Here is a 25,122-nt window from a genome sequence, read left to right as displayed (position 1 = left end):
GCAATACCTTCGCAGCCCACAGGTTGGGAACCACTGTCATAGACACAAACTGAACACAGCTGATGACAGCCATACATGGACTAATGGACTAAATGCAAATATTTATCGATTTATTTATTTATTTGCATCAGGAGAGTGGACCAAATCCTCACCTGAACTTTTATTTATTACACTATCACATGTGTTACATCTCACATTCATCTCTTGATAATCTATGTATAATAATATGTAATATGCATTGTGTAAATTATTAATATATTATAATACAGTATATTCAGTGCACAATTAATTCTGTTAAAACATTCCTGGACAATCCTGTTATTATGCAGTGTATATGGTCTTTAGTCTCCATTCTATTTTTATTTGATTCTATTTATTTTTATCCTTTTCTTTAGTCTATTTAGTCTGTAAAGTTTAATTTAGCCTTTGAATATATTAGTTTTACCTGCATAACCCATAAAAAAAACCCAGCTGTTATCGTTTAACCCAGGGAAGTTATCCTATAACTCAGAAAGCCGTGCTGCTACACAGTAACAGTAGGTGGCGCTGTTCGCCGTGGCTGTCGGTTCGTTCTCCGCCGTGACAAACGAAGAAGAAGAAGAAGAAGGAGGAGGAGGAGCAGAACCGGCTGCGCAGCTCGTTGCGCTACTTGTGGATTTGTTTACATTCGTGTAAATGTGCGCGTACTCTCGGTATGTCGAAAAAAATATAACACGCATTAGTCGTTGCTAATTATTCGTGGTAGTTGTACAGATACTGGCAGTGTTATGACTCACACGTTACTAGTTTTCTTATGTTGTTAGCATACAGCAGCTAGCTAACCAGCGGTGCTAACGTGCTAACCTGAAACTTGTCATCGTAGCTTTTTTTTTTTTTGAAGCAGCGGTGGATGGGGCGGTGTCCCTGATTTGACAGAAATCACACACCAGTAGAGACAAGAGAAATACACTTTCTTCTCAAAGTCCTAAACATTTTCCACGTGTTTAAACACTGTGGTTAAAACGTCCACTTTGTCAGTGATAGTTTCCAGTCAGTTGTTGCCTAGTTTGAAGCTTATCCACCGCTTGACCTGTATTTACATATATTTTAATTTACATATATATTTATTTACAAACAAGTAATGAAGTACTTGTGTAAATAAATACATTGTAGTTTTTCCATTTTGTGGTTCTTTATGCTCATACTTGAGTATTGTATTTTTGACTCCACTAATTTTGTTTGAAACTTCTCTGTGTATGTAGAGATTTTACAGACTTAACATGTGATTAGTTAAAATAAAATATGACACATTAAACTGTCCAACAGCATTTAAAATGTTTTAATTATCTCCATGTCAACCAGCTCTAACACTAAAATGCTGTTTCCCATTAAAGTAACGGTAATAAAAAAAAAGAACAAGACATTACACAAAATAATATGATACTATGAAATATATTGATTACTTAAAGTGCATTTTTTGCTATGTTCAGTTACCGTGCCTAAGACTTAGATACATAAATACATAGTCATCCACCTTCTCTCCACAGGGCTGAATGAGTTGTGTCAGTGCCGCGCTGCACATGGTGACCACAGAGCCTGCGAGCCTGGAGAGCCTGCATGTGCTGTACCAGAGCGACGACTACATTGTGGTGGACAAGCACTGGGACATCCGCATCGACAGCAAGATGTGGTACGAGAAACACACTGTGCAGGCTCAGCTCCGGCATCGCTTCCCTCAGCTGGCAGACCCCAGCACCTACTATGGATTCAGGTCAGAGTCACACTAATACCAACAGCACCAGCTCACAGACAGCACCCTCATGAAGAGTGTCTGATCGTCTTTCTTCTCCTCCCACCAGGTTCTGTCATCAGTTGGATTTCTCCACCAGTGGGGCTCTTTGTGTGGCCCTCAATAAGGCTGCAGCCGGCCGGGCCTACCGCTGCTTCAAGGACCGCACCGTCACCAAAGCCTACCTCGCCCTGGTATGGAACACAAGCACTGCGTTTGTCAATAATAATAATAATAATGAGAATAATAAACTTTATTTGTATAGCACCTTTCATACAAGAAATGTAGCACAAAGTGATTTACAACAAAGAAATGAGCTGCACCAAGTGCTTCACATGAAAAGAAAAGTCAAAATGAACATAAAAACATGTTAAAGCTTTGATCTAAAATGAAAAACATTAAAAACATTAATGGAAAATTAGATAAAATAATGAATAAAATAATAAATCATTAAATAACTAACTTGTATCTGTCTGTGATAATAAAGATCTGTAAAGATGAAATTAGCTCCACAGTTTTTGCTTTCTAGATTCGCGGCTTGGTGGAAGAACAGACACAAACTCTGGACTTCTCCATCGGCAAGAACTCCACTGAGGGAAAAACACACATGATGTGTATTGAGGGAACAGAAGGTAAATGAATGTGTCTTGGTTTGTGTGTGTGTTTTAAAGCATGAATGAGCCGGACTTCCCTTCTACCAAAACTCTACAAATTCACATAATTAAAATTCTTTTAATTCTGATTGAAAACCCCAAAATTTGTTCAATACATTTAGTTTGTTTCTGTGTTTTCCCTTGTAGCACATTTGATAAATAGAGTTGGAAATGAATCATTAAATATTGGACAGTTCAGGCTCGGAGTGATTGACCTGTTCCTGTAAAGCTGACACAGACAACAGTCAGTCAGTGAAACGGAAAGATAACTCCAGGTGATCCTTCTCTTGTCAGGTTGTGAGAACCCCAAGCCTTGCCAGACTGAGCTGACGGTGCTGGAGTACGGGTTGTATGACGGAGATCCTGTCACCAAGGTGCTACTGCAGCCGCTCACTGGTAACAGCCCTCATCTGTTTCCTCTCATATAAGACAAATAAAAGATTTCTGTTTGCACATCGCCGCCTTCAGAGTGTGAGGCGAAAAACATCACGGCCCATTTTAACCTTGAGATTCGATTAGAAACAAATGACACTAGAGCAAATTCACATTTTCGGAAGAGTCGTTGAGTTTTTTAAGTTTGAAAACTGGAAGTGGAATCTATTAGACTTAATATTTATATAGATTGTTTTCATCTTCCATTATTGTTGTATACAGTTCACCTTCGGTCAAACAGCTTCATCGTATATTAAAGGGACAGTTCAGGTGTTCTGTCGTGGGGTTGTGTGAGGTCAGTCATATACAGTCGGTTCATCACCTGCAGTAGATTCTGATCAGCTCCTCCCAGGTAGGGGATCAGACCAGCAGAGTGACGTGTTGCTGTGGGCGGAGCCACCAGAACAAACCTGTTTTAGACACTTTTAAAAACAAAACAATCCAACATGTGTTTAAATGAAGCTTCATCCTTTGGCACTACATTTTTTCAACCGCTGAACTACCGTATTCCTACGTGCAAGCGCACCTACAGAACGCACTGTATTACATTACACACACTGTGAAAACTCCTCCTCCCTCTCTCACCTGTGACGTTTCCTTCAGGCCGAACGCACCAGCTGAGGGTCCACTGCAGCGCCATCGGCCACCCCGTCGTCGGGGACTTCACCTACAGCTCCGGAGCGGACGACGGCCCGTACCGCATGATGCTGCACGCCCACCTCCTCCACATTCCGCTGGAACCTCAGCCCCTGCTCGTGTCTGCCGGAGACCCCTTTCTCCCCGCGTTGGATCCCAAGTGGCTCCCGCAGCGCTCGTTACGGACGCTGTCGGCCACCGTGGAGGCGCTGCTGGAGCGCAGGGTGGAGGAGGACAGGAAGACTAAAGAGGAGGAGAGAGAGAGAGCGAGAAGGGAGGAGGAGAGGAGGAAACGCATCAAGGAACAGAGGACTGAGGAGGAGAGCGAGGAGCAGAGGGAGCAGTGTCAGGAGTGGCTGAGTGAATGGGCTGGAGACTGATGGACTCTTTTGTATTATTATTAATTTTAATTTATTTTAGCTGTTTACTTACAAAAGCCATGTTGAGAACGTCACCTCCATCTCAACGACCACCCGCATTTAAACACCATATATGGAAGTGGACTTTAACCTTAACTCCCTCACAGACCAGTTATTAACATCGTGTTTGAGCTTTTAAACTGTTGTTCTCTTCACCACTATAACCCGTGTTTCGCAGTGGGTCAGTGAGCAGCTCCGCCGCAGCAGCTGACAAACAAGTGCCTTGCTCAGGTTCATGTTAATAAGAGAGGGGTTGGTTTGATGTCATTCACTTCCTAATCAGTGTAATAGTTTTTAATCAGTGAGCGTGTTTCCTGTCCGTCTGTCGCACCGTGCAGATCGTTTTAGATTGATGTGCCAAAGTTGTAAGATATTTGCCTCTGATTCGAGCAGCAGCAGTTGATCCGTCTTTGTCCTCAAACACGCTGGGAAGTGTTTCCTCACATAAGCTGCATGGCTCTGACACACATGAAATACCATTAAATAAAAGCCTAATATTCTGTATGTTTCTTTGCATTTTGACTGATAATGTCTTTAAAAAGGTTTCAACCACAAAACATGTTATGTCAGTGGAAATATGACAAATACAAAGAAACCAATCCGGGGAAGGATGCAGGGTTATATCCAGGGCATTGCATGTACATTGGAGCTCAATAAAGTCAGTCATACCAAAATATAAAATATAAAAAACGTGGTACAGGTGTTAATTTGATAAAAGAGCTGTCAGTGTCTGAGAGGCCAACAAAGACTGTTATCAATCACACATCACCACAGTCATTACACACAGGACCCTGCAGCTGTGAGAGCTGACTGAGGGTTTGTGCAGCTGCCACATGAAACTCCTGCTTCCTATTGCTCTACACAGCTTACAGCGGCAGCAGCGTGTAGCTCACTGTTATTCCTGTGCAGGTGTGAGCCCACAGCTGATGTTTCTTTACCTGCTGCAAATTCATGAAGGCATAAAGGAATCTTTGGGATTCTTTTCAATCAGAAGTCACTTCTAGGTATTTTATTCCCATGAAAAATAAGTGTGGATCGATACTGAAGTTACTGTTACATGGATTCTACCTGTATAATAAGAGTGACGACGTGGTGACATGTAAATATTTAAAGAGGTGTGGCATAGGCTGCTTCCTCAGGGACAGATGCTTTAAATTTAAGAGTAGACTTTTCTTACTTTAACACACTAACTCCTCTTTTTCTTGTCACAAACTGCCAGTAAAGAAAATGATTTTGAATCTCAGTTATCATCTTCCAAATTTTCTATATTAAAAGAAGAGCTGTTGCTGAAGGTTCTCCCCTTCATCCAGGAAGGCTTTTATGTATGAGTGACAGGTGTTGAACATGTTCAGCAGCTCGAGCAGCATCCTCACTAACAACACAAATGTTGCTGGATAAACGTAGAACGTTTTATCAGAGCCTACAATGAATTGAAATGAAGGTGGATTCCTGCAAATGTTCCTAGAGGATGAATTAACAAGGAATTAAAGGTATTTTGAATGTTGGAGTGCACACAAGAGGATAAGGGCCACGTGAATTTTTTAATTTTTTAGAATTCTCACTTTAAACTCAGAATTCTCACTTTCTAAAAATAAAAAATCACATTAGCGCCACAATTTTTTTAAATTAGAATTCTGACTTTAAAAAGTCAAAATTCTGAGTTTGTTTTTTAAAAGTCAGAATTCTGATTTTCTTTTCTTTTTTTGTTTTTTTAGAAAAGTCAGAATTCAGAGATTTTTTCAATTTTTTGGGAAAATTCTGAATTCTAAGTTTAAATTGAGATTCTGAAAAAGAAGTCGGAATTTATAATAAATTGTTTTTTTTTTACTCATAATTCTGACTTTCTAAAGAAAAAAATCACCTTTGGGCAACTTGTGAAAACAAAAATCCAAATATGGCCCTTATCCTCTTCCGTACAAACCAAGAGTGCGGGTTCAGAGTGGGGGAGAACTACATTACCCATAACCCCCGTCGCGCTCAGTACGACAACCTCTACAAACCAGCTACAAGGAAGTGAAGAATCAGAAACCCAGACAGCCGCTGTCAGAGTGAGAGGACAGCAACAGAGACACGGCTCGAGCCGGAGACTGGAGACCGAAAATAAAACGTCAGAATGAGCTCCGAGGTTTTCTCCTACCGGAGTCTGGTCCATGCTGTGTCAGGAGCGGTGGTAAGTTAGCCTTAACTTTCACTCTTCAGTTCTGCCATTGAGTGTTTAACGGCAGTAACTTAAAGCTGTAAAGGTTGTTTATTTACATCTTCCATACAAAACTTCATTCAAAATGTGACGTGTCCTTATGACCGGACAAAATATACAATATATATAATAATATCAAATGTGTAAACCTTGAAACGTTAGAGCAAGTGTTGCTTATCATTTACCGAATTGAATAGTGTTTTATGATCATATAGGAAATATAGTATCTTTCGGTCTTAGTGTGTGTTTGGTGGTGTAAACACTGCTGTCCCTTTAAATTGTCAGATTATTTTATTACATTTGTCGTGAATTTTTTATTTTTCATATGAAACAAAATGGCAGGTACAGTCTTAGTCTCTCCACCCCTGACTGACTGTGTCCTGTTTTAGGGAAGTGTGACTGCCATGACAGTATTCTTCCCTCTTGACACTGCCAGGCTACGGCTTCAAGGTGAGCAGCAGCAGAAATGTAGTGTTATTTGCAGTGATTATAATAATTAGTGTAACGTATTTACTTAGAACAACTTGTCTTGTGTTTGTGTCCAGTGGATGAAAACAGGAAGGCCAAATCAACCCCAGCCATTCTGGCAGAAATTGTCAAAGAGGAAGGACTGTGAGTGGGAAAAATGTCCAGAGTTGGACCTTTAGTTGTTTGTCAGTGAATTCTTGTTTTTATGTGTCAGCTTCGTCAGTTCACATAAGCAAAAAACACAGCCTTTGTTTACATATGTGCTCTATATATAAATCTTCATTTCAAATACTGTAAATGCTGCAGGTGAGGTGACCAATGAAAACATGGGACATTTCCAGTTCGGTGTCAATATATCATTAAAATATCCAATGTTTTTATCTATGAAATAAAAATGGAGACAGTCCCAGTCTAAAGTGACGACTCCCTACCTTTGAAGCAGTCGTGAAGCCCTATTGTCTATCTATTTCAATTATTTACATTCCTTTAGTTCGTAAGAGTCCACATATCAAAAGAATCAAAAGTAGTTTTCATGAAAGGTTGTGAATATTGTCGCGTGAAGTCCATCGCACAGAGTGAGGTAACTTCTTCTTCACTTTTTCCAACATAAAAACAGTTTTGGGCTTTTCTCTGCCTAAAGACAACAAAACAGAAAAAAATCTGATTTGGATAACTCTATTTTTATGGTTTAAGCTTCACTTCTGAAGCTGCTATAGCTAGCAGCTAGCCCCCTCTGTTGGCCAGAGCCAGCACAATGCTATACGTCTGTTTTTAGTTCACAGTTAAAAATGGGGATATTTCTGAGGACAGCTGTAGCCGGGGACAGGACACCAAAAACAGGGACGTCTGGTCACCCTAGTGTCAGGCCCATAATGGTTTGATATCCTGACTTGAATAAAATAATTTTCCCCACCTCTCACGTTTCAGGATGAACCGTGGTGTCGCGCTAGAAGTGCTCTAAGATGTGTTCCTTTGTTTTCTGTCCCCACCGCCTGCTGTAGTCTCGCTCCTTACAGAGGTTGGTTCCCGGTCATCTGCAGCCTGTGCTGCTCCAACTTCGTCTACTTCTACTGCTTCCACAGCCTGAAGGCGAGCTGGCTGAAGGGAAATCAGTCTGCACCCAGCACTGACTTGATCATAGGAATCGCTGCAGGTGAGATTCTCAGATTGCAGATAAAAAACAAACACTTGTTTCAGTCACGCAGGACTAGAATCAGAACAAATCCTAATAATTCAGCTAGCAGACACGCCTGCATGCATCTTAATAGTGTCACCCACATTGCCATTTTCGTCCTAACCACAGTCGGTGTTTGCTTTGGTGATGTTTCTGGTCCCTCTCCAGGTGTTGTCAATGTACTGGTCACCACTCCTTTGTGGGTGGTCAACACCAGACTGAAGCTTCAGGGTTCCAAGTTTCGCAATGCAGACATCCGGCCCACTAACTACTCCGGCATTCTGGGTAAATGTCCATTGTCTGACCGTGGTTATTATGTTCCTATCATTTATTCTCATTCAGTATTTTCCTCACCACGAACACATTATTGGCGTGTTTGGATGCTCTTGAGTTTCGACCTCCTTTTCTCTCTCTCTCTCTCTTTTTCAACAATTACTAACGCAGTCTTTTGTTCTGTCAGATGCGTTTGTGCAGATCATCCGTGACGAGGGCGTGGGAGCTCTGTGGAACGGCACCTTCCCGTCCCTGCTGCTGGTGCTGAACCCGGCCATCCAGTTCATGATTTATGAAGGCTTGAAGAGGCAGCTGAGGAGAGGAGTTCCCAGGGAGGTGGGTGAGAAGTAGGTTATAGGAAGGAATGGAGCAGGGAGGAGGAGCATATACCAAGAACTAAGCAGGACAATGCGAGTTGAAAATTAAAGTATGACGCTTTTATTATTCATAACATATTTAAAATAATATAACTTTAACCTAACATTAAGATTTTTGGTTGTGCTATCATCAAATTGTTGACAAAGATTTTTATTTCACATAAAAAAGACACTTCACTATTAAACACAGTAACAGTAAATATAACATGACAGTTCAGTTTAAACTGGAAATTCAACCTAAATATTGAAGGAGCTATTTGTGAGTTTTGCTATTGCTACACAGACAGCGTTAGCATCAACAGCTGTTTACTTTCCAGTCCAGAAGAAATGTTGAAACTTCCTCCCTGTGCTCGCCAAGAGCTCTATCACGCCTTTCCCTCCACTGAAGTTAGCACGCTAACCAGCTAGCCTCTGACCCAGACTCACTGCAGCCTCCAGTCTGTCCCTGAAGACGTAGCGCTGCTCAGAGGACGTATTATAACCTCTTGTCTTGTAAACACAACGATGGCTGAAGTTCTTGTCAGGAGACAATCACCACCTGCTCCTGACAAGAAACCACGTTCAGCGGCAGAGAAAACTTACAAACAGCCCCTTTAATGATACACATGCATGTTAAGTCTACAATAAGTGAAACTGTTTACCAAGTATAAATGCCCTGAGTCATTACGGAAATCTTCACTGTTCACTAGCGATCATGTTCAGGATGAGATGAGTCAGATTACTTCACCTCAAATGTAGAAAACATGTTACATTCATTTTAAAATATTATCTTAATCATTGAAAACCTGTAAAAATGTCGTGTCATAGTTGTTAAACAAATGAAAAATCCACATTTGCACCTGTGGAAAAGTGAAGGAGGGAGGTTACTTCAGGTCACGCCATCATCTGGATGAGCAGATACTCGCGGCACAGAGACGTGGTAAATCTGATCACATGATTGTCTGTGCGGCTTAAACAGAGGTGAGAGGGAATGTAGAAGCAGATGTGACCAGACAGTTTGACTGAGCATTTGTGCGTGCACGATTTCACACCGCGTGCACTTTGACATTTTCACGGTCTACTGGAGCGTCTGTGGATAAATCTATTAGTTAAAATTAATCTGCGGGTCATTTGACCTTTTTATATGAGTCCAATAAACTCCTCCAACATAAAGGGTTAACACTGTTCCTCTGAGGATATAAATTCATACACAAGCTGCAGATTTATGCCAGAAAATAATATTTTCTTCTCCCCCAAGCTGTCCTCTGCTGAAGTCTTCATCATCGGCGCTGTGGCCAAAGCTGTGGCCACCACTGTCACATACCCGCTGCAGACCATACAGTCCATTCTGAGGGTGGGTTTTTGGGTGTATATCTGTGCACATACATTCATGGTGTAATCACACAAAGTTCTCCATGCAGCTTCTAGAGCGACACAAACATCGAGTCTGATTGTTTTTCATACACCACCACAGTTTGGTCAATTCAACGAGTCGACATACGAGTCCAAACTACTGTCCAGCCTACGGATTATCAAGTGTCTGCTGGTCAACAGAGCGAGGTGGGTGCGCACACACACACACACACACACACACACACACACACACACACACACACACACGCACACACACAGATTACATATTCACTGTTTCAAATTAAATTTCAGTTTTAATGTCATCACATTTTATGTCTCCGTTTAAGTTTCTACATCTGTTTGATACAAGTTTATTCCTTATGATAAACCCCTTGAGGTGAATCATCTCTCCTAACATACAACACAGATAAACATGAAAACACAAGAAAACAGAAAAACAACCAACAATTCAACAAACAAACGACAGTGAAGACAATAAGTACACAAACATCAAAAGAAGAAGAAAAGAAAAGAAGTATAATGGTGAACTCAACCACTAGGTGGCCACAGAGAGGCTGTGAACAAATGCATCCCCAGCAAAAACTGATTTAATGCGTATACACAACATTTGCTGTGTTTTGTATGTATTATACAGACATGAAAGGAAGTGAGATAAAATAAAATCATCTGAAACATCAACAGTTGTTCTCTAGACACACTGTATTTAAACATTTGACGTGAACATGTTTAATAACATGATGCTGAGGCACGTTTGACTTGGAACACCTGTATTTGTTTTCCATCCCTTCAGCTCAGGTCGGCCTTTAACATCCAACAATCTGGATCACAATGAAGAAAATTCAGCCATTCATCATCAGTCATTCATAGTTATCGTATATCTGGAAATCAATCAAACTTTATTTGTACTGCAGTTTTCATACAGGTTAGTGCAGTTCAAAGAGCTTCACGGACTGATGAGCTGAAAAGAAAATGAAAAATCACGTAAGAAAGCTGAGAATCAAATACAATAAAATAGATTTTTAAAACAATTAATAAAAAATTTAAATAATTGAAAATTAATAATAAAAGAAAAGATAAAATAAAATAATAAAAGAATAGGTAAAACACAGAAAATACAACTTATAACATAATTACAACAGAATAAGTGAATAAAATAAAATGACTAATGACTAAAAACCATATTTAATGAAAAGCCAGGCGGAAGAAGAACGTTCTGAGTTTATGTTTAAACATTTCAACACTTCCTGCTGCTCTACGGTCGTCATGGAGACTGTTCCAGCAGCTCGGAGCGTAAAAGCTAAAAGCTGCCTCGCCGAAGGTTTTAGTTCTGCACTTTGGAAACACTAACAGACTTGTGCCCGAGGAGCCGAGAGGCCGTGCTGGTTCACAGACAGGAGAGCAAAACAATAGTCAAGTCCTTCTGGATGTAAAAGCATGCATTTGTTTTTCTGTGTCACTCGGAGAGAGAAATCAGGTTTCAAATATCCCTTTACATCATTTAAAATCACACCAACACGAACCTCAGACATATTTTCTAAACACGACCTGATATTGCTTTGAATATATCTGGCCTCCAACTCACTGACTTTATTATTATATCCACAATCATGCAACTCTTTCTAATGCTTTTGGGGAGTGCAAATCAATAAGACAATACATTCTCATAAAGATGTGAGTAGTTAACATAGTTGTTCTGTTTTGATCCTGATTCCCTGCTGCAGGAAGTATGGCATGTTGGGCCTGTTTAAAGGCCTGGAGGCCAAACTGCTGCAGACGGTGCTGACTGCCGCCCTCATGTTCCTGCTGTATGAGAAGATCTCCAGCTGCACCTTCAGAGTCATGGGACTGAGCAACAACCACTACAAGAAGCACTAGCTAGCAAAACACCTCACTACCATGGACGATTGACTGCATGAAAGCACTGATGAACCGTATTAATCACTGTTTACAGATGCCACGGCGGGGGCACCCTGGGAATCTGTCACCTGACACTGGAAACACAAAGGTCGCCGTAGTCCGGCTCAGTGCCCTGCGGTCTGCCTGGGTTCTGGATCCTGGTGGCCTGAAAAGACGAAACTACACACATCGCTTCTGTCTTCAGTTAAATATACACAGACTGAATTTGCATGAACTGCGGAGTCAGCAGAAACACGAGCAGTGGAACAATGAAAGTGTTAGAAGTCCTGAAACAGATTCACAGTCATCACATCAGAGGAAACAACATCATGTGTTCAGAAGCTGCTGTTAAGCCTAAAACCTTTAGAGGCCCTCACTTCATCCTGTAACTGCTCTACAGTTAAAGTTGTTGTTAAGGAAAAAGATTCTCTTAATGTGTTGTTGAAGTGATGAAAAGGATTGATAACACTGAATTCATGCAGTCATAAACCCTCCGTCCAAGTTTAGAGAGACAAAGAAACAGCAACGCTTTCCTTTCTCAGGAAATAGACTGTTTCATTTTAAGTGTACACGCTGTGTCCTCCCACCAACATGACATCATCACAGTCATTACTGGAGGGAAGTACAGTGAGTTTCATTAGAACAGAAATGAAATTGAATCAAGGCTGCAGCTCCTCTTTCACCGGAGCAGGTGAGTCCAGCAGGTGTGTCAGCTGAGCAGGTGATTGTAGCTGAGCCTGAGATTCCACAGTCCAGGAGAGGAGACTCACCTCCAGACCTGAACTTGTCGATGTGTATCTCACAATATCTCAGTAATGCCTCGATGGAACTTCCTCAAATTCGGCACAAGCATTCACTTGGACTCAAGGATGAACTGATTACATTTTGGGGGTCAAAGGTCAAAGGTGAAAGTCACGGTGACCTCAGAAAAGACTTTAGCCATTACTCAAGACTTCACACAGCAACTATGACAATTTCACACAAATAGTTCATATTTTCTATGACTGGATAAACAGGGATGTAACCTGGAACTAGTCTAAGTGGCGGAGGGATACGGCCACGAGGAGGTGATTCTAGTTATTTCTTTATTATCTTTACATCTTTACTCTGCCAGACCAACTGGAAACCATTCAGTTCCTGAATGACTCAATAAAAACTGAAATCAACCAACAATCTGGGCTTTACAACTTTAACCATTTAAAGACTCTTTTCCTTTCTTTTTCATGCTGACATACACGGACACGTCTGTTTGTCCTAACATGAAATTTACAAGCCGGCATTTGTGAACAGATTTTTAAAAAAGACAGTTTGGTATTAACTTCCTTACAAACACCCTAAACATTACCTCAAGATAAACCTAATGACGACTTCATCTCTAAGCTGGGACGTCACGTCTGCATCGGGAACTGGGGGCAGGGAGTTGAAACACAGGGGCATTTAGTTAGAAAGAGATACACATTTTAATATTAATAACTGAAGCCAAGTTTTCAATGCAGGAGTTAAATTTGGTAATGTTACTCTATGGTTTTGCACCTTTCACACATCCATAATTAAACCAGTCCTACCTGAGATTCACACCCATACCAACACCATCATAGTGTGATCCATCCATCCACACATGATTTAAAAAAAAACAGCATCAGTCACCTCTACTGTGATAATCAGATGCTCTCTCTCCTCCCCATCTGTTATCTACTCAGCTTTAAGCAGTTTCTCTCCATCTGATGTATTTCTGGTACTAAAAATGCAAATGCCCAATGCTCAGCTGACCTGGGTGGGACCAAACAGTTCTCCTCTTTGCTCCCCTCTAACTTACTTTAGGCAGCATGAGACTTCTTTGATCTGAATTTCAGGATTGAATTTCATTAAAAGCAGTTGAGAATAAACCCAAAAAAGACTAATTTCTGCAATCAAAGGCCAAGAAAGAATCACAAATTTAATTTATTGTAAGGTGACCACATTTCTGAAATGAAAACCAGTGACATTTCCAGATTGGCATCAAATTATCATTAAACTATCCAATGTTTTTACACAAATATAAAAAGGGGGAAAGTCCTGGTTTTGTGTATTTTGACTATGGTAACTGTTGTACTGTAATAAACTATTGTGAAGGACGACTGATAAAACAACGACTCCCTACCTTTGAAGCTATTACAAAGTCCAATTGTTGATCTATTCCTCGATTATTTACATTACTTAGTTCGAAGTGTATCTTCTTCACTTTCCAATATCAAAACAGTTTTTTTTCAAGTTTCGGGGGGGGGGGGGTTATGAGCTCTTGACCAAGGAGTGAGCCAGCTAACCTTTTTCTCTGCTAACAAACAACAACAAAATAAGGAAAGAATTATTTGGATCACTCTGATTTTAACTCTGATTTTAACACCTGTAGTTGGGAACAGGCCACTAAAAGTCTGGTTTTTATGAATTTATAGCATTAAAAAAATTAATTAGTTAAATTAGAGATATAACGTGTATTAAAAAGTTATCTTCTCCTAACCTTCATCAGCATAAAAATCCAGAGAACTACTGACATATGTGTCTTTTCCAGCACCCTGAGCCACATGTTAAAACCCTTAGTACAGTGTCTCATATCAGCATCAGCTCAGACCGGCACACACCGTGCTACACACGTGGAGCCGTCTTGTCGCGTGCGCAGATACACACAAGTGCGACAGGTGTAAGCAGCTCCGCAGTGTGGCGGGGGTTAGTCCATCCCTATGCAATACAGATCGCACAACTACATCAGTTACGTGACGCGGCAGTAGCAGAGACTTTCATAATTACGTAAGCACTTCAGCGGCTGTGTCTCTCCGCAATAACAAATAGTATTAAGGTTGATTTGTGCCTTTTCACCAACATGGATCCAACACCCACAAAGGAGACAGAGAAGCACTGCGTTCTGTGCTGCCAGGAAGTCGATATCTTCGCCTTAGGAAAATGCGACCACCCGGTTTGTTACCGCTGCTCCACCAAGATGAGAGTGCTGTGCGAGCAGAAGTACTGCGCCGTATGCCGGGAGGAGCTCGACAAGGTGCGCATTGCCCCGCTACTGTACCTCGGGGATGGCGCCTGGTGGTGCTAGCTAGGCCCATCGTCCTGGTACTTTTATTTTAGAAAAAAAAACAAGCTGAATTTGAATCGTAAAATCTTAGCTGGATTCACAGTGAATGAAAAGCAGTGTTAGTTAATAAGACATGTCATGCAACGGTGCCTGCCAACTGCTCAGACTACTTTTTGGGCTGTCATTAGCTTAGCTAAGATAGCTAACGCTAACACTAGCAAGTCCATAAATGTAGGTTAGCCAGTTAGCTCTACCTTAAGTCAGGTATAGCTAGCTGACAAGTTGGCCTCCGTTAGTGTGCTGGTTTAAGTGGCGTTGCTAGTTTTCTGTCCTTTACTTAATGTGACAGTGAGTTTGTGAATCAGTGAACTGTAATAGAAAATGTCAGCTGTCAACTTTCACGTTAAGCAGCCTGAGCACGTTCAGCGGTTCACTGGTGCTGGGTGGCTCCTCAGATGCTACTTACTATCGGCTGCTGTGTATTTCAACTCTAAACCTTTTAAAAGTGACCGTCTGTGGACCGCTCACCTCCTGCCCATAGAAGTCGGTTCCTATCAAAGTCAGGCAGCTTAATGGACTTTAGCCAACTTGTCAGCTCAGCTGGACAGTGTCAATACCAGGGCCCTTAGTGTGAACCACTCCCTTCAAAAGTAAATCCAGCTGCTGTTAAACCAACATTATGAGCTGCATGTTGTAAATGTCAAAAATGTTTTTAACTGCTTTGTACGGTTGAGCATGAAGTGTGTATGTTACTGTTTGTCTTGGCTGGGTTGTATAAAGTGAATGCATTCCCATAATTCCATAGGTTACCCTACACATTACATAATGTGGCTGTTAGACAACATGGTACGTGGTCAGCATTTTCTGGCTTGAACAATGTTTTTTACCAAATTCTTTACTGATAAATGTTATTGTAAAACTTGCCTAAGTATCTAATATATATATAATCTAAGTAATTATATCAACAGTGTACTACAGCCTTATTTACCCTCCACTTCCCCCAAAGAGTGTCACTGGCAGGAGATTTTCATCACTTCTTATTCTTACCGACTGTCATGTTGTTCTCAGGTCGTGTTCGTGAAAAAACCGGATGCCTTCTCGTCTCTGCCCTACCAGCAGTTCCCCTGTGAGAAGAAGCATGACATCTTTTTTGGTGACGAGAAGATCTATGCCCAGTACAGGTACTGTTCTGCTCCGCTGTTTATGATTGTGTTGCCCAATAGATTTGTAATGGTTGTTTCTCACCAAGTTGAAGCTGTCAGCAACCACCTGTCAAATGGTCACATGTGTCTGTTCATAATCAGGGTAAGAGATGAAGGGTGTCTTGTTTGGTCCAGGCCTTGGACTTTTCAGTTTGGTTTGAACCAAAATAGCAGGTTTTTTTGGATGGTTCAGAATTGCAGGAAGTTGAAGCAGGCTCATCATCCATTAAACAACAGAAGAAGTAAAACATCCAGAAGAGAAGTAAAAATGAGCCCCGCTGGTACATGGGGAGAGGAGGAGACTAAATATTTAATTATAATTTGGTCTGATGACAAAATCAAAAGTCAACTTGAATACATCCATGAAAATGCCTAAACATGTAAATCATGTTCTGACAGGAAAAGGATACGGAAAAGACTACCTGCCAAATTGTGTGCACTCGCAAAATTGGGCTAAACTTTCAGGTTCAGAAAAGCAAAACAGAAACTTGTTCAACATGGTTTTTTGACGTAGGGTTGTGTGAGGTAGTCGTATATAGTCGGTTCATTACCTGCAGTAGATTCTGTTCAGTGCACTCCCGGGTAGGAAAGCCAAAAGGGGGGCACCATCAGACTAGTAGAGTGATGTTTTGCTGTGGGCGTGGCCACCAGAAAAAACATGCTTAGACACTTTTAAAAACACCCACCGAAACAATCCAATATCTGTTTAAATGAAGCATCATGTAGAATATTTTCAGCGGTTTATCTTCCCGTGAAAACAGCACTTTCCTTTGGCACGACATGTCTTCAACCACTATTCCTACGCAAAGGCTCACCTACGGGGCGCACTGTATTACGCCGCAGGTCAGCTGAGTGAATCGGAAAGCGGCGTAACACAGTGTGCTCCTTAGATGTGTTTGTGCATAGGAATACGGTAGTTCAGCAGAACCTGAACTATACCTTTTTAAACCTGAACCTGATTTCATGTGTTAGGCAGAGTTCTCACATGTGCATATGTGCATAGCAAAACTGAAGTTAGGTGATCTGTTACTGTGTTCAGTGTACTGCAGTGCAGACATATGAAAATACACAGTATAATTAAATTGATATTTAAGAAAATGTATACGTATATACGCACATTGATAATATCGTGCTTCTCCACTACAGTGCTCACGTCTCTTTGTCTAATAGATGAATCACTGGAAACATACACAGCCACAAGTGTTATGACTCAAAGTAGCAGCGTAAATGAGGAAAACCCTCCAGTGCTGTTTCCTCATGATGCAACAGTCTGTTCTTTGCTCTTGTTTTTGCTTCTTCTGTCTCCCACTTAGAAAAGCTGGTCAGTCTAAAGTGCATGTGTTGACCAAAGTTTGCATGCAGCAAGGGTGAAAGTAACTCATTTGTTTTGGTTTTAAATACTGACTGTGGTTTGTGATCGCGTTAGCCCTCAAATCTGATCAAACATTCTCCTGGTGTGTGTGTTTGTGTTTGTTTTTGTGTGTTTGTCTGTTTGTTTGTTATCAGGCATCTGCTGTTGTCAGAGTGTGTCCGCTGCTCAGAGCCTAAGGTCTTCTCCAGGTTTGAGGAGCTGGAGCAGCACATGAGGAAGCAGCACGAGCTCTTCTGTTGCAAGCTCTGCTCAAAGCACCTCAAGGTATACACAGTCCTTCCAAATTTAACAGACTAATCACACTCAAGACTGAAATTGAGAAATTGTCTGTCTGACCAGTTTTAGAATTGATTTTGCAAGTGTAGTATACGTACAGTACATACAATATGATTGTGTACCACTAATAAGATCAGCTCAGAGCCAGGAAGCACTCTGGGGAGCTGAGGAATTTTTAGGAATCGACCAATTGTGGCAAAAATCATAAATTAAAAAAAAAAGAATAATCTGTAGATAACTAAAATACTTATGCTTAAAATATGCAGTTTACCTTTTGTGCCAGCTGGGGGCATCAGAGCATTGTCTTTGACAACGGTACTTGACCATAACAACACAAGTCAATTACAGAATATCTCTCACAGTACAACGCCAACTTCAGTTATTGCACACAGTAAAAACATCAGTACACCTACTTGTCAGTAGTTAAAGGAGAAATCATAACATTTTCACAACTGTAAGTGTTTGCAATTACGTTAACAACTTACAGTTATAGTTGATAGATCTAATTGTTCCTAGAACAGGTTGTTTGTGGCATTCTTAAATTAATCAGTAGATAATACCATATGTGCCGTGCTCCAATGCAAATATTTTAATTGTAAGATTTTACGTTATTGTACTTTATGACAAATAAATAACTGAACAATATATACAGCTCTATTGCTTCATGTTGTGTCAAATAAATAACAAGTTGGTGAGGGCAGAAATTGTCCCACCATACACGCACCATGCTCTGCGCACCCCAAATGACAGGCACACAGAGAGAGGGCCGGTAAAGAAACAGACAGGGACAGTAGAAACTTTATGGTTTTTTCTCACGGCCCACTGATGCAGCAGGATTTCTCCCAGTGCTCACGATTCCCTGTCCAGCCATGACAGACGGGTTCATTCGTCAGATCCTCGTTCTTTAAACTTTACTTCTCCTGCCAGATCTTCGCCCATGAGCGGAAGTGGTACAACCGTAAGGAACTGGCACGTCACAGAGCGCACGGAGACCCAGACGACACCAGTCACCGAGGACACCCACTCTGCAAGTTCTGCGATGACCGTTACCTTGATAATGATGAGCTGCTGAAACACTTGCGTAGGGACCACTTCTTCTGCCACTTCTGCGACGCAGACGGTTCTCAGGAATACTACAGGTGTTTGAAGCAGTTACACACACAGAAAACAATCCGTGTTTGGTCATGAATCATCCACTGAACGGGAGAATAGTGAAGCCAGTTGTTAAAATTTTTCTTTTTAAACCTGCTGTCAACAGTGATTACCAGTACTTGAGCGAGCACTTCAGAGAGAGTCACTACCTGTGTGAGGAAGGCCGCTGCGCCACAGAACAGTTCACCCATGCTTTTCGCACTGAGATCGACTACAAGGCGCACAAAGCTGCAGCGCACAGCAAGAACCGGGCCGAGGCTCGACAGAACCGCCACATCGACCTGCAGTTCAACTACGCCCCGAGACAACAGAGGAGAAATGAAGGTCGGTGAGGATGCTGCGTTTGTGTCTGTGAGAGGGAGACACACCCATATAACTGTGGTCAGGAGGCAAACGAGTGTGTGTGTGTGTGTGTCCTCAGGTATGGTGACCGACGAGGACTACGAGGAGGTGCGTCACAACCGAGGAGGAAGAGGACGGCCTCATGGGGGACAGAAGAGCTGGAGATATTCTCGGTGAGTCTGAGTGGCCAGTTCTGTGTTGACTAGATCAGTATCCAGTGGCTGTGACGGGGAGTGAACATGGAAAATATTTAACGAATGGCTGGCTGACACTGTCGCCGCTTGTACTGCCGAGGTGTGTCCGTGTGTGTGCGTGTGCGTGCAGTGATGTTTCAGTGCAAATTTCCAGGCTATTTTCGTCACGTCATTGGTTTCTTGTTGCTTCTGATTGAATGCGAGTATGTGTCTGTCCGTGCAGAGAAGACGAGGACAGGCAGATGGAAGCTGCTATGAGGGCGTCCATGGCGATGCGTCGACAGGAGGAGAGAGGCGCCGTGCAGGAGAGGAGCGCTCCCAAACACTGCCGAGAGGAGAGGACGGAGAGACCAGAACCAGAAGAGCCCAGACACAGGACCGGACACATCAAACCAACAAGCAAACCTCCAGGTGAAGAAAGTTACAGCTGTACTGACCAGCTGATGCGCTGCAGCGTGTGTCAGTATCATCGTTCAGTGATGATTGACAACAGACCCGTCTGTCGATGGGCTAAAAACAACAACACATACCTGTTTATTTGCGTGTAAAGTGGAGAAGTGAGATCCGATCACAAGTCGTCACTGGAGACACATTTTAAATCCCAGTGTGAACTGACACTCAGAGCTGACTACCTGTGATCGGATCACTGATGACACGTTTAAACCAGGTGTGAACGGGGCCTCTGACACATTTGTTGTCTCCTCTTTCACAGTAAGAACAATGAAGAGCAGTAATCCAGGAGAAGAGGATGACTTCCCAGCTCTGGGAGCCACGGCTGCAGCATCCATGTAATGTTTTACACACAACACAAACTGAAATTGTCCTCGTGCGCTGTGATGTGCCGAAATGTTCAATGTCTGTCTTTTATCGTGCGTCTCCCTCCAGAGTGAAGTCGGCCCCTGCAGTGCTTCCAGCCGCCCGCGCAGCTTTGAAGGAAGACGACTTCCCGAGCCTCTCGGCTGTTGCTGTCGCGTCCCCCATGACCCCAGCTTACTCTGCCCAACCCAGGAAGACTTCCTCTTTCCAAGAGGAGGATTTCCCCGCCCTCGTGTCCAAAATCCGGCCCCTCAAACCTACAGGAGGAACCAAATCTGCGTGGTCCAACAATACTGCTGTGGCTAAACCCATGACTCATCCCCCTCCCTCCTCCAGACCTCCCCCTAACTTTTCATCCGCGCCCTCTGGCCCCCAGCTCCTCTCCTCCTCAACTTCTGCGTCGTCGAGGAGGAAAAAGAAAGTGGGAGAGAATGGGAAGGCAGCATCTACCCGGTCTCCTCCTTTCTCCGATGATGAGAGCGGAGGAATGACGCAGCAGGAGTTCCGCTCGGTGCCCACCATGTTGGACATCTCCTCTCTGCTCACGGTCAAAGGAGGCAACAGCAAACCCTCCACCGTGACCTCCAGCTCCTCAAACCCCACCCCCAACACCGATACCCCTACCTCCAAAGCCAGCAAGAAGAAAAAACAGCAGAAGAACACGGCGGCTCCCTCCACGTCTGTGTCCTCAACCACAGCCACAACTGTAAACACCATCTCAGTGGAAACAGCTGCACAGAAGGAAAACGTCCCTGAGAAAACCTGCAACAAACCTCTCTCCAGCTCTGTGACAGCGGCGCTGACCGGCGGGTTGGTGAACGGCCACCCTGAGAAATCGCCACCCGTTAGCAAGGAGGCCGTTGCGGTAACGCCTCACCCCAACACAGACCCCCCTCTTGAGCAGGAAGAAGAGTTTCCTGCTCTCATGACCAAGAAACCTCCACCAGGTACGATGAGCATGCCAATATCCACAAAACACTTAAATGATCATTTGACATTTTCTCTGTTTTTCCTGGATGTTGTGATGAACTGAGGCTCGTGTTTGTGTCTGTTATTTCTCTCCTCTCCTGCTTTCTGTTTCATTGTGTGTGACAGCCGTCGCATGTGTAGCAACATGTCTGCCAAAGAAACTGATCTAACTTATCTAAGCAGCTCATAGATAGATAGATACTTGATTTATCTCCTTGGGAAAAGGAAATATTAGTTATTGTTTGTGAACGGCAATAGCTGGCACCTGTTCACAAAGGCTAACGTTGGCTAGTTAAAGCTAACAGCTCATGACGTGAGCTGGGTGTCCACAGTGTTAGCAGGCTACTGTCATTACTGTTCAGTCTAAATGTAACGCCGTCTTTTTAAATGAACTCGCTGCTGTACTTTCACACCATCGGTCTGTCGCTGTGTTTCTGTTTTTTGCTGTGGTAATGAATTTGGTATCGATAATCGAGGAAGAAACTGGTGTTTGAGCTCTACTACACTAATATTCTAGTATCGTGACGTCCGTACTCCCCACACACACGGAGCAGAGCAGAGACGAGCTGATCCTTCGTTACGTTAAGTGCAAGAAAAGCTTTTCAACGCGTCTTATAAATCTCTCTAAAAACCAAAGGTGTACAGACGCGCGACTCCCAACGTCTTGAAACTCGGGACCAAATATCAGCGTTGTTTAAACACAGAGGCGAGGGTGGTGTTCTGTCGCTTCACGCCGGTGTAGTTGGCATGAGTTGTTTTCTGAGTTGGATTTCAAATGGAGAGGAAGCGGGGCTCTGCAGGAGGACACCCGCTGACTGAAGAGAAGTAGCTCACGCTGTGTTTGTCCATCAGGCTTCAAGACCTCCTTCCCAATGAAGGCCTCAGCTCCTGCCCCATCCTCCACAATGCCCCCACCCCCACCTGGTCTGGGAGTCTCAGCCCCGAAGCCCCCCCCAGGCTTCACTGGGATCCCCCTCAACAGCAACGTGGTGGAACCTGCTCCTTCTGCCGTCAACCTGTAAGCCGCTTCCCTTTTCATACGTCTTCTCTTGATGTTGCTGTTCTTTCGTACAAATTGTCTTTTCTTTTTCTTTTTCTGCCCCCAGCCCCCCCAAGGTGTCGAGCAGCGGTTACCTAGTGCCAGAGGACTTCCAGCAGAGGAACCTGGAGCTGATCCAGTCCATCAGAAAGTACCTCCACAACGACGAGTCAAAGTTCAACCAGTTCAAAAACTACTCTGCACAGTTCAGACAGGTACTCACCTCAGTTCTGACCTTTCTTTTTAGATCAGTGTTTCTCAGACTTTTTCAGAGCACTTAACCACTAAACCATTAAACTCACAGACCACCTAAATCTGGGGGGGGGGGCACTTTAATGACTTCATTGGATAGGACAGTGACGGCAGACAGAGAGTAGGGAAAGACATGAACAGAACCGATGACTCTCTGATCAGAAAACGTGTTATAGCTAAGAGCGAGCGCTTTAATCCCTCAGCCATCTGCTCACCTCAACCAGGTGAAGATGTTGTGATTATCATGAAACCTTGCAGCTCACACGCTGCACGGCAACAAGCGTTGTTATTTATGTAACGTCGGTCTCAGTCATTGTGACAAAATTACCACTAAAACTCAACACTGACACACTTCCTGTTGTGTCCGTAATGTCGGAGGTTTCATTTGATTTCCTGTTAACTGACACCGTCTTGATCCTCCGTCCATGATCTTGTCTGCTCTCTGTGTTTGTTATTAACCGGCTGATAACTGGTGAAATTTAGCTCAATCCCAGGAATTGTGTGCTTGTTCCCAGGGTGTGATATCCGCCGCCCAGTATCACCGCAGCTGTAAGGACCTGCTCGGAGATGATTTCAACCGCATCTTCAATGAGCTGCTGGTGCTGTTGCCGGACACTGGGAAGCAGCAGGAGCTGCTGAGCGCCCACGGAGACTGTAAGGCCCTGGAGAAGCAGTCGGGGGCCGGAGGAGGAAAGAAGAACAAGAACAAGAAGAACGCCTGGCAGACGCCCGCCACGGCGGCTAACGTAGCGGCTGAGCTGGACTGTCAGGTGTGCCCCACGTGCAGACAGGTACTGGCTCCCAAAGACTTCAACTCCCACAAGACCCTGCACATCAGGGAGAGTGAGGAGTTCCCTTCCTTGCAGTCAATTAGCCGTATCATTAGCTAGCCCCTGGTTTCCCCTCTGTGAGGCAGATTTTCAGTTGCCCCCGCAGGAGCCAGAGCGGAGAACAGCCCGCTCACCTCGGAGGAGCCGGGGCCCAGATCTCACGTCGAAGGTGAATTTAAGAAGGTGTATGATGTTTTTACTTTCTGCTGAGGATTACATTGATAGGTTTGTGTGAATGGTTTTACAGTTTAGACACGGTTCAACTCTTCTTTCAACTGGCCTCCTTTGAGGACGTCTCCAGCTGGCACTGGCGCCGGCAACGTCCAACCAGAACTATCCATTTATTTAATGACAGCAGAGACACGAGCAAAAGGCTTTACTTGAATAATTTTTTGCTCCCCAATACAAAGTAATGTTGATTTGCATTTTGTACCATGCTTTGTGCTTTCACACAGATAACAACAATGTCTTTTGTCAACAGCAGAGTTGATAAAGTTATGTATAATTCCCCCGAGGGGCCGCTTGGTTAAATAACAGAATAAACACAAACATGTTCAGTTCAACATTTTAGAACCATATTTATTTAAGTGTAGCTGGTTAATTACTTTTAACAGCTGGCTGCTTCGTGCGGAGGAAGTGAGCGGATCGTTTCCTGTCGGAGGCGTCACGCAGGAGGGTGAGTGACGGGACGGAGGCTGCTTCCGGAATCGGTACAAATTCACACTTTAAATGTTTTCTACTCTGTTTTCAATGATTCTGCTCGAGTCACTCACCAGTAGATCTGGTTTAATGGTTGACAGGTGGACTGGTTAATCAGGTGTTAAATGGAAACTAAAGACCTTAACGATCAAAGAGTCCTCGCCTGTTTTCAAACAGTAGATCTCCTTTTTAAGGAGGAGCGGGTGGGATGATGTTAACCACTGAGGATCCCAGGAGCTCCCTTTTATTTATTATGTTATACGTTTCTTTATAAAAATGAGTTGTGGATCTGATCATGCTGGCAACACAAAAAAAGTCTTTCCCACCACTACAGTCTCAAATTAAAGCTTTGACACACTGCACATGTTTCCTGTTTGTTAGGGGGCACTGCTGCATCTGTTCATCTTCTCCCTCAGGACCCGTGTGTGTGTGTGTGTGTGTGTGTGTGTGTGTGTGACAGAGACAGAGTAACATGTATGGATGATCATATTCTTTAGACAAATGGTTTATCAATTAGCCGATAGAAAATTAACCGGTAGCCATTTTAATAACGATTAAAATTTCTCCAGAGGATCTTTGCTGCTTTTCTTCTCTTTGAATTATGATAAAAAATGTTTTAAAGACCAAAATAACAAACGAATGAAAAAATAATTGGCAGATTAATTGATAGCTGCAGCCTTAATAATCTTGTTTTGTGTTTTTGAACGGCGGTGTTATAAATGCGTATGTGGGGAAAGCAAAAACTAGCTAAACAGAACTGCAGCGGTGTTCTGTCAGCTCATGAAATGTGGGGAATTTGTTTGGATTGAAACCATTTAATGATTCTGTTTAACTGCCACTTCCTTCATTTCATCCCCGAAATACTGAAAAGAAATCTTGATCGTTTGTCAGCGAGCGCCAACTTTGATTCCAAGTCTTAATTGTTGATTTTAAAAAATTGTATGTCGTTGAAAAATGGAACAAACTTCACACATTAAACTCAGGCACAGAAACAGGCAGTCCAAAACATGTTATCTTTTTTTATTGGAGTGACGGTCAGACTGCAGTCCAGAGACATTCAGCTAATAGACAGTGACACACATCTCTGTACACGGCGTTTTTACACTGAAGAGCTCAAACGCCTTCAGAACAGGAAGAAACAACTCAGAAGAAACAAGTTAAAGGGGTAGCACACGACAAAATCAATGTTTACTTGTTTGTTCAATGGGGTTAGGGTTTTTTTTTTTTCTTTCATCATCTGCATTAATGGGGGAGATGTTGTAATATTGACCT

At 42.9% G+C, this 25,122-nt stretch overlaps 3 protein-coding genes across 4 annotated transcripts; all 3 read left to right on the top strand.

Annotated features, from left to right (window-relative positions):
* Positions 1-607: 607 nt before the first annotated feature.
* Positions 608-4,417, top strand: rpusd1 (RNA pseudouridylate synthase domain containing 1). The gene is made up of 6 exons (XM_022763972.1): positions 608-692; positions 1,527-1,750; positions 1,839-1,962; positions 2,298-2,400; positions 2,716-2,817; positions 3,457-4,417. The coding sequence occupies exons 2-6, from the start codon at positions 1,533-1,535 to the stop codon at positions 3,867-3,869; spliced, it is 960 nt and encodes a 319-aa protein (XP_022619693.1). The 5' UTR covers positions 608-692; positions 1,527-1,532; the 3' UTR covers positions 3,870-4,417.
* A 1,502-nt stretch (positions 4,418-5,919) lies between these two features.
* On the top strand, positions 5,920-12,574 carry LOC111235517 (peroxisomal membrane protein PMP34-like). 2 transcript variants are annotated; one of them, XM_022763973.1, is made up of 9 exons: positions 5,920-6,078; positions 6,495-6,555; positions 6,651-6,717; positions 7,575-7,726; positions 7,916-8,032; positions 8,208-8,356; positions 9,635-9,730; positions 9,851-9,936; positions 11,472-12,574. In XM_022763973.1, the coding sequence occupies exons 1-9, from the start codon at positions 6,022-6,024 to the stop codon at positions 11,623-11,625; spliced, it is 939 nt and encodes a 312-aa protein (XP_022619694.1). In that variant the 5' UTR covers positions 5,920-6,021; the 3' UTR covers positions 11,626-12,574. The 2 variants fall into 2 exon arrangements, with proteins under 2 accessions (XP_022619694.1, XP_022619695.1); XM_022763974.1 differs by lacking the exons at positions 6,495-6,555; positions 6,651-6,717 and having other exon boundaries at positions 5,951-6,078.
* Positions 12,575-14,438: 1,864 nt separating this feature from the next.
* Positions 14,439-24,170, top strand: znf598 (zinc finger protein 598). Its single transcript, XM_022763945.1, has 12 exons — positions 14,439-14,677; positions 15,776-15,888; positions 17,416-17,545; positions 18,485-18,696; positions 18,816-19,033; positions 19,131-19,224; positions 19,469-19,656; positions 19,958-20,033; positions 20,131-21,008; positions 21,883-22,048; positions 22,137-22,284; positions 22,837-24,170. The coding sequence occupies exons 1-12, from the start codon at positions 14,504-14,506 to the stop codon at positions 23,209-23,211; spliced, it is 2,772 nt and encodes a 923-aa protein (XP_022619666.1). The 5' UTR covers positions 14,439-14,503; the 3' UTR covers positions 23,212-24,170.
* The last annotated feature ends 952 nt before the right edge of the window (positions 24,171-25,122 follow it).

This window comes from Seriola dumerili, unplaced genomic scaffold (assembly GCF_002260705.1).
Source record: "Seriola dumerili isolate Sdu_G_001 unplaced genomic scaffold, Sdu_1.0 BDQW01000505.1, whole genome shotgun sequence".
Classification (NCBI taxonomy): domain Eukaryota; kingdom Metazoa; phylum Chordata; class Actinopteri; order Carangiformes; family Carangidae; genus Seriola; species Seriola dumerili.
Note: the sequence above shows the minus strand (reverse complement) of the source record. Positions and strands in the feature narration are given on the sequence as shown.

Coding starts and splice junctions, on each gene's coding strand:
- rpusd1 (XM_022763972.1), top strand. CDS start 1,533: ATGAGTTGTGTCAGTGCCGCGCTGCACATGGTGACCACAGAGCCTGCG. Junction 1,963..2,297: donor CCAAAGCCTACCTCGCCCTG/GTATGGAACACA, acceptor TTTGCTTTCTAG/ATTCGCGGCTTGGTGGAAGA. Junction 2,818..3,456: donor GCTACTGCAGCCGCTCACTG/GTAACAGCCCTC, acceptor CGTTTCCTTCAG/GCCGAACGCACCAGCTGAGG.
- LOC111235517 (XM_022763973.1), top strand. CDS start 6,022: ATGAGCTCCGAGGTTTTCTCCTACCGGAGTCTGGTCCATGCTGTGTCA. Junction 7,727..7,915: donor GATCATAGGAATCGCTGCAG/GTGAGATTCTCA, acceptor GTCCCTCTCCAG/GTGTTGTCAATGTACTGGTC. Junction 8,033..8,207: donor TAACTACTCCGGCATTCTGG/GTAAATGTCCAT, acceptor TTGTTCTGTCAG/ATGCGTTTGTGCAGATCATC.
- znf598 (XM_022763945.1), top strand. CDS start 14,504: ATGGATCCAACACCCACAAAGGAGACAGAGAAGCACTGCGTTCTGTGC. Junction 19,034..19,130: donor ACAACAGAGGAGAAATGAAG/GTCGGTGAGGAT, acceptor GTGTGTCCTCAG/GTATGGTGACCGACGAGGAC. Junction 21,009..21,882: donor GACCAAGAAACCTCCACCAG/GTACGATGAGCA, acceptor TTTGTCCATCAG/GCTTCAAGACCTCCTTCCCA.